Source organism: Hibiscus syriacus, unplaced genomic scaffold (genome assembly GCF_006381635.1).
Source record: "Hibiscus syriacus cultivar Baekdansim isolate YM2019G1 unplaced genomic scaffold, ASM638163v2 tig00009009_pilon, whole genome shotgun sequence".
In the NCBI taxonomy this organism is placed as follows: domain Eukaryota; kingdom Viridiplantae; phylum Streptophyta; class Magnoliopsida; order Malvales; family Malvaceae; genus Hibiscus; species Hibiscus syriacus.
Genome location: NW_024062181.1, coordinates 2,183,343 through 2,199,152, shown reverse-complemented (window position 1 = coordinate 2,199,152; position 15,810 = coordinate 2,183,343). Strand labels below are relative to the sequence as shown.

The 15,810-nt window shown below is 35.9% G+C and overlaps 1 protein-coding gene and 1 pseudogene across 1 annotated transcript; both read left to right on the top strand.

Annotated features, from left to right (window-relative positions):
• Nucleotides 1–9,270: 9,270 nt before the first annotated feature.
• LOC120202713 lies at nt 9,271–13,506 on the top strand (annotated as a pseudogene).
• Nucleotides 13,507–14,767: 1,261 nt separating this feature from the next.
• Nucleotides 14,768–15,670, top strand: LOC120202717 (putative disease resistance protein At1g63350). The gene has a single exon (XM_039203108.1). The coding sequence runs from the start codon at nt 14,769–14,771 to the stop codon at nt 15,642–15,644; it is 876 nt and encodes a 291-aa protein (XP_039059039.1). The 5' UTR covers nt 14,768; the 3' UTR covers nt 15,645–15,670.
• Nucleotides 15,671–15,810: the final 140 nt, after the last annotated feature.

Sequence of the window (15,810 nt, the reverse complement as noted above, 5' to 3'; positions counted from 1 at the left end):
TGAATAAAATGATTCTATGTGATTGGGATTTAAGGACGATGTGCGATAATAAGGGGATCTGTTGGTGGGAGTCCTTCGACAGAAAAGATGAGTGGATGACTAACTAGATGGTGACATACGAGATTTAAGTATTTTTGTAGATTTTTTAATTTTGGATAATTTAGGGATTTTAGAAAATTAATGATTTTAAGATTTTTTTAAAAAACATGTCATGATTTTGACTCAAATTTTTTTAACGTTCGTTAATGACCAAACACTTAAATTAAACAAACGGTATAATTTGAGTACATATTTTTTAATTAAACCAATTTATAAATATACATGTACAAAATTGTGACATAGACATATAAATAAATTAGTGAGACATTTTTAATCGATTTATAATATTTTCCACAAAATATAAATAAATAAATAAAAACGAATTGCAAGTGGAATATCCCTTCTCAAGCACACTTATATATAAGTGTGACATAGAATGTAACACCCCAATTTAGGGGCTAAAATTAAGAAATTATAAAGTGGTGGATTTAATTGGTATTTGGAAGAAATTTGGGGATTAAATTGTCAGATTTCAAAGATGGCAGACCGTTTTAAGAAATGCATGAAGTTTAGTGGCTAAAGTCATGATTTAACCAATTTTTATATATGTTGAATTATAAGTTCCCCCGTGCGCAGGTTCAGCGGAAAATTTTCCAGTTTTCCTCTCCCGTTCTCCCTACTTCGAACTCCGATCTACTCGCCGTTCGACCTCCGATCGACGAGCCGAAACCACCATCGTGTTCGTTGTCAACCGAGGAACAAAACCCCTCAAACCTTTCGTCGTGAATCATCTCCGTTCGTCGTTAATTTCAGTCGGAAGTATCGTCGGTAATAACTCGGTTTTAGTTGGTTTTTCAACGATTCACAACGATCGGGTCATCCGTTTACGACACCTCCCGCACCATCGTGTTCCTTGTGCCGTTCCGAGTCCACCGGTGTCCTCCCTTTTCTCCGGCGGCGGCGGCGCGTGTGGAGGTGAAGCGGTTAAAGTTTCCGATTTGTTGAAATCGAGCTCTCCGCCGTTCAAAATTGTGAACCGAGCTTTGTAAGTATCTCGAAATCGCTCAAAATAATTTTTAGAAATTTTTCCGGGATTTTATCACTGTTCACGCGCCCCCACTCGCCACCACTGCGCGTGGGGAAGACAAAAGTGACCGGTTTGACCGGTTTTAGTGGATAGTTGACCGGTTTGACCGGTCATAACCCGACCCGACCCGACCCGTTTACCCGACCAGTTGACCCGACCAGTTGACCCGACCCGACCCGTTGACCCGACCCGTTGACCCGTTGACCGTTGACCGTTGACCCACGTTGACCACTGTTGACCAAAACTTTGACCGGCTTTGATCGAGCATTAAACGACCTTGACTTCGACCGAGTATACCTATCCTGACATTTTTCGACGTTCCAAATCCGATTCCGCTGTCCGTTTTTCGAAATTCAAACCCGAAGACCTTTAAATTGCCGGTCAAACCCGTTGACTTTGATTTTGACCGAATATTCCAAATTTCCGAAAAGTCATATTTTATGCTTTCGACGTCCTGAATCCGAATCCGAAGTCCGTTTCGCCAAATTCGAACCCGGTAAGCCGTCTTTCACTGATTTATCACCCAATTCGATCCGTTTATCGTAATTAAGCTTCGTTTCTGATATAATTTATGTTGATATGTATCTGAGGAATTATTGGAAGTTGAATTGAAGATCAAAGGCGTTCGAATGGAATTTTTATGGTCGATCAGTATTGCACGGAAATCGAGGTAATACTTTACTACCTCTTTATGCTTATGGAACATGTTGGTATTGATAAATGCATGAATGGAAATGTTTGGTCTCATATGTGTAATTAATGAAGATCTACACTACGAATACGGTAGAAAGTAGATAACTGAATATGGCTCAGATGACTATTATAAGAAATTGGAGGACGGTTTGAATAAATTACAAGTTCGGAATTAAGTAATAAAATTAACCATGGATTGTAGATTATAATTTATCTCATTAAAGGTACTTAGATGATAAATTAATATTTTTTAGGGAAAATACGAAATTACCCTTATGTTGGAAAATGATAAGAATTGTCTCGGGAAGGGATTAATAAATCTGAGAAGAATTATTGATCTGCTAAAACTATTGATGTGCATAGAAATGTTAGTTTTACTTGGAAATTATGGAGAACCGGTTTTTAACCCAAGAAGGTTTATGCAAGATACTAGAAGTGTGTTAAGGAATTATTTCAAGATCAGAGATGTTCAAGAAAGCAAATTAATCATAGGATCTCTAAATTATATTATTTTCGTTAAGAGCTAATATCGAACTTATCTGGTTAAGAAATTACGGAAATGCCTTAAGAGTAGAATAGTCTGAGATGACTCTGAATGAGAAAATACTTAGAGGATTCATACTTAACTCGATTAAGTACGGATTTAATTGTTAAGATCCCGACTTAGTGCAGGAAAATTTATGATATTCCGTTTGTAAAGTCTGAGAAGACACTTGACCTGAAAATATTCGAATAATGAGTAAATACTGGAAGAGTAATTTATCGGGGTATTCTGCTGTCAGAATTGTTCGAAAGGACTGAAGTAAATGATAAGATTGAATTAAATAATAAGATCGGATGGAAGGAAAAGATTGAAATACCGTAGATCTGTAAAATGACCAAAATACCTGTAATGGAAATGACCAAGAATATCACCAAGCTCAGGAATGATTGATATCCTCGAGTTCTGAAATGAATGGAACAAAACTAAACATCAAAATTACCAAAATACCTTATGGCCTAAATTAAGTAAATGTCTTGGATAATAAGGAATCCAAGTAAGCATAGGTATTGGACTACCTTTAAAGGTAATGGAAAATAATTTAAGTGAGTAGATCAAACTAAAGCTATGTCAATACCTGAATGGATAGATATTACTGGAACATATGTTCGTCTTCTCAAGTTGGCTCGATGACGAATCTTGGAAGTATTCAGTTCAGCTCAGATCTAGATCGTATTCAGTACTAAGAATTGGACGTTTGTCAACAATCAACCACGAAGACCAAATTGAATGGGATGGAAGTACAACATGTATCTGAAATTCAGGAACGTTGAATTACTCTGGAAAATTCTGAAGTAACGGAATGGAGATGCTAAATGAAATAGGTAACCTTAATGACGGAGGATTTAGTAAGTGATTTGGATAAGTCTGGAAACTCTGATGAGTTTACGTAGTGTACAATTACAATGGGTATGAACAAATTAATCAAGTACGTCAACATTTCATGATATTGTGGAAGTGTGGAAATGAAATAAAGTCATTGGAAGATTATCAGCGATAATTCCGAAAATGGTCTACGGACAAGAATTGTGGTATTAAAGAGTAAATACCCTAGAAGGAAAATGAATGACCAGTCGACATAGATTGTTAAGGTTCTGAATCTCGTTCTCAAGTTGTTCGATTATCCGATCAATCGACATGGATGTAAAGGATTCTGAATACCCTTCTGATTACGTACAGCTTCTGAAAACTGTCCGAAAAGATAATATCCTGATAATTCACATTCTGAATAACTGATGATTCTGTCAGTTAATGAACTATTTCAAATAGTGATTCTAAATTCCGATATCCTATCGGTATACTGAATATTGCGTTTCTCTGCCGATAAGATTATCCTGTATCTCTAAATAATATCTGGAAACTCTAGTGGTTCTACTTATATGAATATTTTATCTGATTTCTGATTTGAATTCTGTTTTGACATCTGATCTGAAATCTGTTCTGATTCCTAACCTGGATTCTGTTATGATATCTGATCTGAATTATGTTTTGATTTTTGATATCTCCGTTTACCGATGGAGAAATGTTTTAAATGGGGGTATTGTTGAAGGATGAAGTTCCGCAGGTTCCTCGGCTTTGTGCTCAGGGCCTTATATGTTGTTGGGTTGGGTGTATGGTTTGGGGAACCTACACATTATGTTGTGTTGGGATGGGGGTATATATATATATATATGTTTAAAAGATCTGAAAAGTTACATGGTTTTGGGAATACACTAAAAACCTATTCTGATATCCTGAACTCAGTCATCTGAAATATTTCTCTGAACTGAAAGCTCATTGTCCGTTACCACCTGAAATATCAGTAGGATCTCTGCTCAGCATAAAAATATGTAAATGTTCGGAAACAATAAGGAAATAAATATTTATCTGTATCTGCACGTTCATCAGCATCATCTGGTAGTTCTGTATTACTGAGCTTTTCGAAGCTCACTCTATTACATCTTTTCAGGTTAAAAGAATTGTACCAGAGCATCTATCGACTTCAGTAAGGGAGTTCTTCCGGCGTTGTTGCAGAGTATGGTACATGTGATTAGGGAGCATGTAATTGTATTTTGATTTATATACGAGTCTGGAAATATGTTTTATTTTTAAATAGTGACAAATGATTTTATAAGTTTACATGTTTGGATAAAAAGATTTAAATTTTCCGCTATTTTTACAGTGGGTCGCTCCGGTGGCCCTAATGTGACTTCCCGGATCGGATCGGGCTACCCGCATCGGTCTGGGGGGTTACATTTAGTGGTATCAGAGCTATGGTTTGAGTCAAAATTTTCAAGTTAGACCGGCCGGTCGAATGTCAAAATATGTCTGATCAATACATGCCCCTAGACTGCAATCGTACCTCTCTGAGCTGGAACTCCAGGGCTGAGCCCCTATCTGTAATGAACAAACTGAAGTTTCTATCTGTTAAGGCTATACTTGTACAAAAAGAAATTCCAGTAACATCTGTCTTAACGCAGTAAAGTACCTTAGCTATGTGAGAGTTATTCATCTGAGAATTCTGACTCGACTCCAGAAATAAAATTGAGATATGTTGCTGCTCTACGAGGCTGAATTGATTTCACAAGGATAAAGTTGTTTTAATTATTTACTTGGACTGAGGGACAATTATGAAGAGATTGATACTCGAGAAAATTTCGTTCAGATTCTTTTATTGAAATGAGGAAAAGTTCTGATAAGAATGTATACTCAACTGATTAAGGATTAGTGAAGGATCTGTTTCTATAAAAGCTACATGAAAGATATGAAAGAACTGATGGAAGTTTCATTTCTGCAATTATGTGACATTAATGAATTTCGAGGACGAAATTCTTTTAAGGAGGGGAGAATTGTAACACCCCAATTTAGGGGCTAAAATTAAGAAATTATAAAGTGGTGGATTTAATTGGTATTTGGAAGAAATTTGGGGATTAAATTGTCAGATTTCAAAGATGGCAGACCGTTTTAAGAAATGCATGAAGTTTAGTGGCTAAAGTCATGATTTAACCAATTTTTATATATGTTGAATTATAAGTTCCCCCGTGCGCAGGCAGCGGAAAATTTTCCAGTTTTCCTCTCCCGTTCTCCCTACTTCGAACTCCGATCTACTCGCCGTTCGACCTCCGATCGACGAGCCGAAACCACCATCGTGTTCATTGTCAACCGAGGAACAAAACCCCTCAAACCTTTCGTCGTGAATCATCTCCGTTCGTCGTTAATTTCAGTCGGAAGTATCGTCGGTAATAACTCGGTTTTAGTTGGTTTTTCAACGATTCACAACGATCGGGTCATCCGTTTACGACACCTCCCGCACCATCGTGTTCCTTGTGCCGTTCCGAGCCACGGTGTCCTCCCTTTTCTCCGGCGGCGGCGGCGCGTGTGGAGGTGAAGCGGTTAAAGTTTCCGATTTGTTGAAATCGAGCTCTCCGCCGTTCAAAATTGTGAACCGAGCTTTGTAAGTATCTCGAAATCGCTCAAAATATTTTTAGAAATTTTTCCGGATTTTATCACTGTTCACGCGCCCCCACGCGCACCACTGCGCGTGGGGAAGACAAAAGTGACCGGTTTGACCGGTTTTAGTGGATAGTTGACCGGTTTGACCGGTCATAACCCGACCCGACCCGACCCGTTTACCCGACCAGTTGACCCGACCAGTTGACCCGACCCGACCCGTTGACCCGACCCGTTGACCCGTTGACCGTTGACCGTTGACCCACGTTGACCACTGTTGACCAAAACTTTGACCGGCTTTGATCGAGCATTAAACGACCTTTGACTTCGACCGAGTATACCTATCCTGACATTTTTCGACGTTCCAAATCCGATTCCGCTGTCCGTTTTCGAAATTCAAACCCGAAGACCTTTAAATTGCCGGTCAAACCCGTTGACTTTGATTTTGACCGAATATTCCAATTTCCGAAAAGTCATATTTTATGCTTTCGACGTCCTGAATCCGAATCCGAAGTCCGTTCGCCAAATTCGAACCCGGTAAGCCGTCTTTCACTGATTTATCACCCAATTCGATCCGTTTATCGTAATTAAGCTTCGTTTCTGATATAATTTATGTTGATATGTATCTGAGGAATTATTGGAAGTTGAATTGAAGATCAAAGGCGTTCGAATGGAATTTTTATGGTCGATCAGTATTGCACGGAAATCGAGGTAATACTTACTACCTCTTTATGCTTTATGGAACATGTTGGTATTGATAATGCATGAATGGAAATGTTTGTCTCATATGTGTAATTAATGAAGATCTACACTAGGTACGAATACGGTAGAAAGTAGATAACTGAATATGCTCAGATGACTATAAGAAATTGGAGGACGGTTTGAATTAAATTACAAGTTCCGGAATTAAGTAATAAAGAATAACCATGGATTGTAGATTATAATTTATCTCATTAAAGGTACTTAGATGATAAATTAAGATAATATTCGATTAGGGAAAATTACGAATTACCCTTATGTTGGAAAATGATAAGAATTGTCTCGGGAAGTGGATTAATAAATCTGAGAAGAATTATTGATCTGCTAAACTATTGATGTGCATAAGAAATGTTAGTTTTACTTGGAATTATGGAGAACCGGTTTTTAACCCCAAGAAGGTTTATGCAAGATACTAGAAGTGTGTTAGGGAATTATTTCAAGATCAGAGATTGTTCAAGAAAGCAATTAATCATAGGATCTCTAAATTATATTATTTTCGTTAAGAGCTAATATCGAACTTATCGGTTAAGAAATTACGGAAATGCCTTAAGAGGTAGAATAGTCTGAGATGACTCTGAATGAGAAAATACTTAGAGGATTCATACTTAACTCGATTAAGTACGGATTTAATTGTTAAGATCCCGACTTAGTGCAGGAAAATTTATGATATTCCGTTTGTAAAGTCTGAGAAGACACTTGACCTGAAAATATTCGAATAATGAGTAATACTGGAAGAGTAATTTATCGGGGTATTCTGCTGTCAGAATTGTTCGAAAGGACTGAAGTAAATGATAAGATGAATTAAATAATAAGATCGGATGGAAGGAAAAGATTGAAATACCGTAGATCTGTAAAATGACCAAAATACCCCTGTAATGGAAATGACCCAAGAATATCACCAAGCTCAGGAATGATTGAATATCCTCGAGTTCTGAAATGAATGGAACAAAACTAAACATCAAAATTACCAAAATACCCTTATGGCCTAAATTAAGTAAATGTCTTGGATTAATTAAGGAATCCAAGTAAGCATAGGTATTGGACTACCTTTAAAGGTAATGGAAAATAATTTAAGTGAGTAGATCAAACCTAAAGCTATGTCAATACCTGAATGGCATAGATATTACTGGAACATATGTTCGTCTTCTCAAGTTTGGCTCGATGACGAATCTTGGAAGTATTCAGTTCAGCTCAGATCTAGATCGTATTCAGTACTAAGAATTGGACGTTTGTTCAACAATCAACCACGAAGACCAAATTGAATGGGATGGAAGTACAACATGTATCTGAAATTCAGGAACGTTTGAATTACTCTGGAAAATTCTGAAGTAACTGGAATGGAGATGACTGCTAAATGAAATAGGTAACCTTAATGACGGAGGATTTAGTAAGTGATTTGGATAAGTCTGGAAACTGATGAGTTTACGTAGTGTACAATTACAATGGGTTATGAACAAATTAATCAAGTACGTCAACATTTCATGATATTGTGGAAGTGTGGAAATGAAATAAAGTCATGGAAGATTTATTCAGCGATAATTCCGAAAATGGTCTACGGACAAGAATTTGTGGTATTAAAGAGTAAATACCCTAGAAGGAAATGAATTGACCAGTCGACATAGATTGTTAAGGTTCTGAATCTTCGTTCTCAAGTTGTTCGATTATCCGATCAATCGACATGGATGTAAAGGATTCTGAATACCCTTCTGATTACGTACAGCTTCTGAAAACTGTCCGAATAAGATAATATCCTGATAATTCACATTCTGAATAACTGATGATTCTGTCAGTTAATGAACTATTTCAAATAGTGATTCTAAATTCCGATATCCTATCGGTATACTGAATATTTGCGTTCTCTGCCCGATAAGATTATCCTGTATCTCTAAATAATATCTGGAAACTCTAGTGTGTTCCTACTTATATGAATATTTTATCTGATTTCTGATTTGAATTCTGTTTTGACATCTGATCTGAAATCTGTTCTGATTCCTAACCTGGATTCTGTTATGATATCTGATCTGAATTATGTTTTGATTTTTGATATCTCCGTTTACCGATGGAGAAATGTTTTAAATGGGGGTATTGTTGAAGGATGAAGTTCCGCAGGTTCCTCGGCTTTGTGCTCAGGGCCTTATATGTTGTGTTGGGTTGGGTGTATGGTTCTGGGGAACCTACACATTATGTTGTGTTGGGATGGGGGTATATATATATATATATAGTTTTAAAAAGATCTGAAAAGTTACATGGTTTTGGGAATACACTAGAAAACCTATTCTGATATCCTGAACTCAGTCATCTGAAATATTTCTCTGAACTGAAAGCTCATTGTCCGTTACCACCTGAAATATCAGTAGATCTCTGCTCAGCATAAAATATGTAAATGTTCGGAAACAATAAGGAAATAAATATTTATCTGTATCTGCACGTTCATCAGCATCATCTGGTAGTTCTGTATTACTGAGCTTTTCGAAGCTCACTCTATTACTCATCTTTTCAGGTTAAAAGAATTGTACCAGAGCATCTATCGACTTCAGTAAGGGAGTTCTTCCGGCGTTGTTGCAGAGTATGGTACATGTGATTAGGGAGCATGTAATTGTATTTTGATTTATATACGAGTCTGGAAATATGTTTTATTTTTAAATAGTGACAAATGATTTATAAGTTTACATGTTTGGATAAAAAGATTTAAATTTTCCGCTATTTTTACAGTGGGTCGCTCCGGTGGCCCTAATGTGACTTCCCGGATCGGATCGGGCTACCCGCATCGGTCTGGGGGGTTACATAGAAGTGGAAAAATCATAACTTATCTACGAGGGGTTTTCTTTCATCTTCTTGAAAACACCCAATAATAATTGTAAAACCCAGGAAAGAGATGTCATCGAGCAAAACTCCCGAAAGGGTAACACTATTGGTAAACGAAGAAGACAAGGGAAGATGGTGGAGTATAAGGAGAGTTTTGGATTTGGAAGAGGCAAAACATCAACTTCTGTTGTCGTTGCCGATGATTATTTCCAATGTTGCCTATTACTCCATTACTTTGGTGTCTGTCATGTTTGCCGGTCACCTCGGTGAGCTCGAGCTCGCCGGTGCCACTATTGCCAATTCTTGGGCCAGCGTCACCGGCTTCGCCTTCATGGTATGTCTATCCCACCTTTTCCCTCTTTTGTACCAAAAGGGACTTTGGATTATACTAATTATAAATGAAAAACTTAATCATACATAGGATGATATATATAGTATTGTATTTTATAAGATGAAAAGGAATGGGATTACGAAATCGATTTGGGGACTGATAATCGGTAGTGATATTTTTCGTTAATACACTTTAATTTTTTTTAAATAGTTTGAAGTGAATGTAATTTATAAGATAATAATTGTTTAAAATCTTTTTAAGCCATTGACAACACGCATACATAGATAATTGTTTAAATCTGGAATCTCTAAAAATAATAATATCTCTTTTTTACACTAAACTCACTTCAGGGTTTAAATAATACACTTTGAATTTAACTCACATATATTTTAAAAATAATAATTAAACAAAGTCTTACTTTTTACCTACATATACTAGTTAACCACACTCGTTATAAAAGAAAATAATATGAACTATTTATTGATTGAAGAAAAGGATTTGAAATCAAATGAATATTATTTTTAAGGGTAAAGTACATAAATGATCCCTTGATTATAGGGTGCTGCTTTATTGAGTCCCTCGATTATTAAATGTTACAAAATGGTCCTTCGACTATAAGGCATCACATTGTTGAGTTCCCTAACTATTAAAAGTTACAAAATGATCATCTGACTATTCATATGTTTCAAACTCGTCCTTTGACGGTAAAAAATTAACGACAATTTGAGTTGGATGTTAACCTACTGGCTGAAATATGTTAAAATTTGCTCCTAGAATCTCAAATAACTAACATATCTCAGTCAACATGCTAACGTCCAACTCAAATGATCATCAAATTTTACCCAAAAAGGACGAGTGTGAAACATATGAATAGTTGAGTGACTATTTTGTAACTTTTAATAGTCGAGGGACTCAATGAAGCAATTTCCTATAGACATAGGATCATTTTGTAACTTTTAATAGTCGGGGACTAAATAAAGTAGGGCCCTATAATTAAGGACCATTTGTGCACTTTACCCTATTTTTAACTACAATATTTTTATCAATATTTTGTAACTGGCTTTACATGAGTTGGAAGAGCCACTAAAAGGGAAACAAAAGAAGTCCCTTTTTTCGTTGTGTTTTGATTCAATGGATTGAATTAAGTTAGATTCTAAAAAAATGAAAAAATATATAAATTATTTTTAATAATCATAATTTTAATATATGAATTATAAATTGTTCAAATATTATGATTTGATTCGAATTTCGATTTACTCGATTTGTTTGTCATCCTAATTTAAAATATTAATTATTTTTTTATTATTTTACACGGTGAATGAATGAGATAATTTCTCTACTTGTTTCAGATAGGACTAAGTGGAGCGCTAGAAACACTTTGTGGTCAAGGATTTGGTGCAAAATCATACAGAATGTTGGGGCTTCATCTCCAAGCATCGTGCATCATCTCATGCTTCTTCTCCATCATCGTATCCATCTTATGGATCTACACCGAACCAATCTTCATTTGGCTTCACCAAAATCCTCAAATTTCGAAAACAGCCTCAATCTACCTTAGGAATTTGATCCAGGTTTATTTGCATATGGTTTTTTGCAGAACATCTTGAGGTTCCTTCAAGCTCAAGGCATTGTCATGCCCCTTGTCTGGTTTTCGATCCTTCCTATCGGAACCCATTTCGGCATCGTTTATGGTTTGGTGAACTGGACAAGCATTGGTCTAAAAGGAGCTTCAATGGCCGCTTCGATTTCGTTATGGATGTTATTCATTTCGTTGGCAATGTACATTGCTTGTGCCAAGCAATTGAAGCATACATGGGAAGGATTTTCGTCTGAATCATTTCGTCACATACTTACGTTCCTCAAAGTTGCCCTCCCTTCTGCAGCAATGCATTGGTAAGTTTTCTGCAATGTACGATAACAATCAAACAGATATCGATGTAAATGTATACTCATTTTCGACACATTCGTATTTGACATTACAATTTTTTCCTAGTTTGGAGGACTGGGCATTTGAACTTCTGGTGTTGTTAGCAGGATTGATGCCAAATTCAAACATATCTACTTCATTGATTGCAATGTGGTAAGTTTTGCTCTATTTTTTGGGTAAATTATAAATTTTACTGTTCAACTTTCTTCTTACTCCTATTTTGGTCATTGAAGTTTAAAAATTTACAATTTAATCATTGAACTTTTGATTTTCTCTTATTTTAGTCACTTGGGTATTAGATCGGAAAGATGACATGGAAGTTACGTGTGCTAATTTGAATTTCTTTTTATTGACATAGAATCAATGTGTCTCTACATTATTTTCTCTCTTTTTTTATCTTATTCCTCCAAAAATGAAAGTTTTACAGTTTCATCTATGTGTCACTTCCACGCTCAATTACCATTCTCCAACCTCTTCTCTAACCACTTACGATATTGATGAACTTTTCTCATGATCTCCTACCACTCTATAAATTTAGATTTTACCTAAATCACTTTAAAAATCATGAAACTTTACCACTTTGATCTATAATATTCAATTAGCGTTGAAATCAAGATATACAACTCGTCCATCTCCCCACCGTTGGGATTTGGAAGAAGATACTTTACTATTGAGAAATCAAAGAGAATTCTAAACTAGGTTTTTTTCACAAAAATGAAAAAAGTTTTTGGGCTATTTCATGATTTTTTAAAAGAAATATGTTAGTCAAAATTCCGTTAAGTATTTAACGAAAAAGTGATCAAAATAGGAGTAAATCAAAAGTTTGGTGAGTAAATTGAAGATTTTGAAGCTTTAGTGATTCAAATAAGAATGAGAAGACAGTTGAGTGATGAAATTTGAAATTTACCCCTTTTTTGATCAATTAATTTTAGTTCCTCAACTTAATAACTTATGCTTTAATTTTCCCACATTATATATAGTGTGAATACAGAAACCATTGCCTTCATGTTCACATGTGGGCTTGGTGCAGCAGCAAGGTTAGTTTTCAGACCATTTTCTTCTTTGAATCTATCAATTTGTATAAGTATTTGAGATGCAATGAATTGAATGGAATTTGCATTGACAGCACAAGGGTTGCTAATGAATTGGGAGGTGGGAATCCAGAGAAAGCAAAAAATGCAATGGTTATGACACTCAAGCTCTCCACCGTTCTTACCCTTGCAATTGGCCTTGCTTTAGTCTTTGGTCACAAAATTTGGGCTACTTTCTTCACTGACAGTTCCTTGATCCTACACCAATTTGCCTCAGTCATACCCTTACTTATCATCTCCATAGCATTCGATTCTTTTCAAGGCATTTTATCAGGTAGAACTACGCAATCAGAGAAAGAATCACGATTAAACATCAGGAAGAATCAAATTATTTAATAGTAATATTAAACTGGAATCTTAATACCATGTTGCAGCTGTGGCAAGGGGATGTGGTTGGCAGCATTTAGCTGCGTGGGTTAACTTGGGGACTTACTATTTCATTGGTATTCCAATTGCATGCCTTTCAGGATTTGTTCTACAACTTTATGATAAGGTGGACCATAATTTTTTATTTTTCTGATAAATTCATGTTCTGATGTTGATTAGTTCATATTCTAAACTTTATATTGGTTTTTTATTTCAGGGTTTGTGGATAGGCATAATATGTGGTCTGTTTTTCCAAGGCACTGCTCTCCTATCAATTGCTTTGTTTAGGCCATGGCCTAAATTTGATCTTTCAGTAGAAAGTGGTGAGAAAACCCAAGTTTTGGTTTGACTAATACTCACCAGGAAAACCCAAATCAAGGTTTAATGTAAATTAATTCCATATGCGGTTATTTAATAAATAAATTTTGGGTTTGATAATATCAAGTTAATTGACTTTTAGAAAATAAAGATTCTTTAACAAATATTGCATGTATGTATGTATATGAATCACCTCATACTTGCTGTAATTTGTTTCCCTGTGAGATGCTTCTCCTTGTGGCGAACCATGCATGATGCTGAAGCTAAGAAACTAGGGTTCAACTGTTAATGGAATAAAGCTACCGCTACAAACTTATAATTAAATATTGCCAACTTGAGCATCACCTTTAATCTTACCAGGAATCGTGAGTTGGATGAAACTCTGATTTCGAGATGAAGAAATTGTATAATGAAGCTTTTTGGAATTTAGTAAGTAGGCGCGCCTTTGCTATTATCTTATGGAAAGCTGTAGCATTTGTTTAATAAATCCAATAAACTCATGGCCTTGAGAATTGGATCCATTCTTGATCAGCCAGCTATATCGAATAAAACTGAAACATGAACACACTTGAAGCTATCTGAAAATTCTAAACTAAATCAACAGACACCCGTGAGTTTATTCGATCTACGTCCATGCAATATTCTGATTAATAGCAGCAGAGACTGTCATTCTCAGCCTTCCAGCACTGGTTTTTTTTCTCTTTCTCTATTGGTTGAAATTTGCTCAAGTTTAAGAGAGAGAAGGGAAGGCGTAGAAAACCCATGTGTGGTAGCATTAGGTCATCTGCAACTGCAAGGAATTTCGCTGGTTTCGTTGTTCTTCTTTGCTGTTCTCTTCTCTACAGTCACCATCTCCAAACAAGTTTGGTAGGGCATGTATTTATTATATTTTACAATCTATATTCTTCTTACAAGTCTCTTGGAACTGAAACTATTTTTTCTAGATCTTCCTTGGGTTGTGTTCTAACTTTTAAAATAACATTCTACATGCTTGATGGATATAATTAGCCTTATGATACCATAGAAGAGCAAAAGATGCAAGTTTTTTCATTTGCTAAAATCCTAGGTTTTCTTTTTAGATGATTTAGGGTTCTTATTGATCTCTCCCAAACTCCTCTCTTCCTGATCTTTTGTATGAACAATTATGGTACAGAAGTAACATAAATGACTTTTGAGATAGTTTGTTATTACATAAAGAAGAATTAATACAAATCTATTAAGTAGAAAATTTCTGGAGTTCCATCTTTATAGAGCCACCTTGTTTACTAACTTGTTGAAAATTTGTGGTTCAGAAAATGGAGTTATTTTCTTGCTATAGATCTGATATTGCATTCTTAGTTTCTAACATATTGCATATCATGCAGTACTCTTGACTTGCAGCCATGGATTTTTTCCTGACTAAGATGGATCAACTCTTGGACAATCACAGAAGCATTGATCAGCATGTGAATGACCTTAAAAGGAAAATAAAGGAACTGAATGGTTTGAAGGATGATGCAGAATCTAAAATGAGTGCAGAGCTGCGGCCAGCAAAGAAACTCAAGACTGAAGTCCAGATATGGCTAGAAAATGTAGAAATAATCAATGGTGAAGTAGAAAACCTTGATGGAAGAATTGGTGAAAGCAGTGCTCTTACACGTGGATTTCGAGCAGATGTGTTAAAGAGGATCAGGGAAGTAGAAGAACTTATTCAACAAGCTAAATTTCGTGAAAGTCTAGTGGTTGAAGATTCTCAACGGATAGGACAAGTTTTACTCACAACAACTTTATTTGGTGAAACCGTGAAGGCATGTGTGGAAGAGATTTGGCAGTACTTGATGGATGATGAAGTTCAAAAGATTGGAGTTTGGGGAATGGGAGGAGTTGGTAAAACGAGCGTAATGAAGCTTATAAACAATCAACTCTTAAAAGAGATGAAGAAGTTTGATACTGTGATTTGGATTACTGTGTCCAAGGAGATGAGTATTGCTAAATTGCAAAATGACAATGCAAATAAAATTGGAGTAACTTTTTGTGGTGATGAAGATGTAATGACAAGGGCAGGGGTGTTGTTTGAAACACTGTCTCAAAAGAGAAGGTTTGTGATAATCTTTGATGACCTATGGGAGAAAATTTCCCTTGAGATCATAGGAATTCCAGAGCAGTCTGCAGGGAGTAAACTAGTGTTGACAACTCGGTCATTCGATTTGTGTCAACAAATGGGGTTTAAAGAAATTAAAATAAATCACGGTGGCTTCTTGTATGAAAGGAATTCATGACCTCTCTGAATGGAGGAATGCACTAAATGAATCAAGTGTACACATAAAAAGTGTTAATGGGCTGAAAGATGAGGTTTTCCAGCAGTTGCAATTTAGTTTCGATCGTTTAAAGGATGTAAAACTCCAGCAATGTTTCCTAAGCTGTGCATTATATCCTGAAGATTGT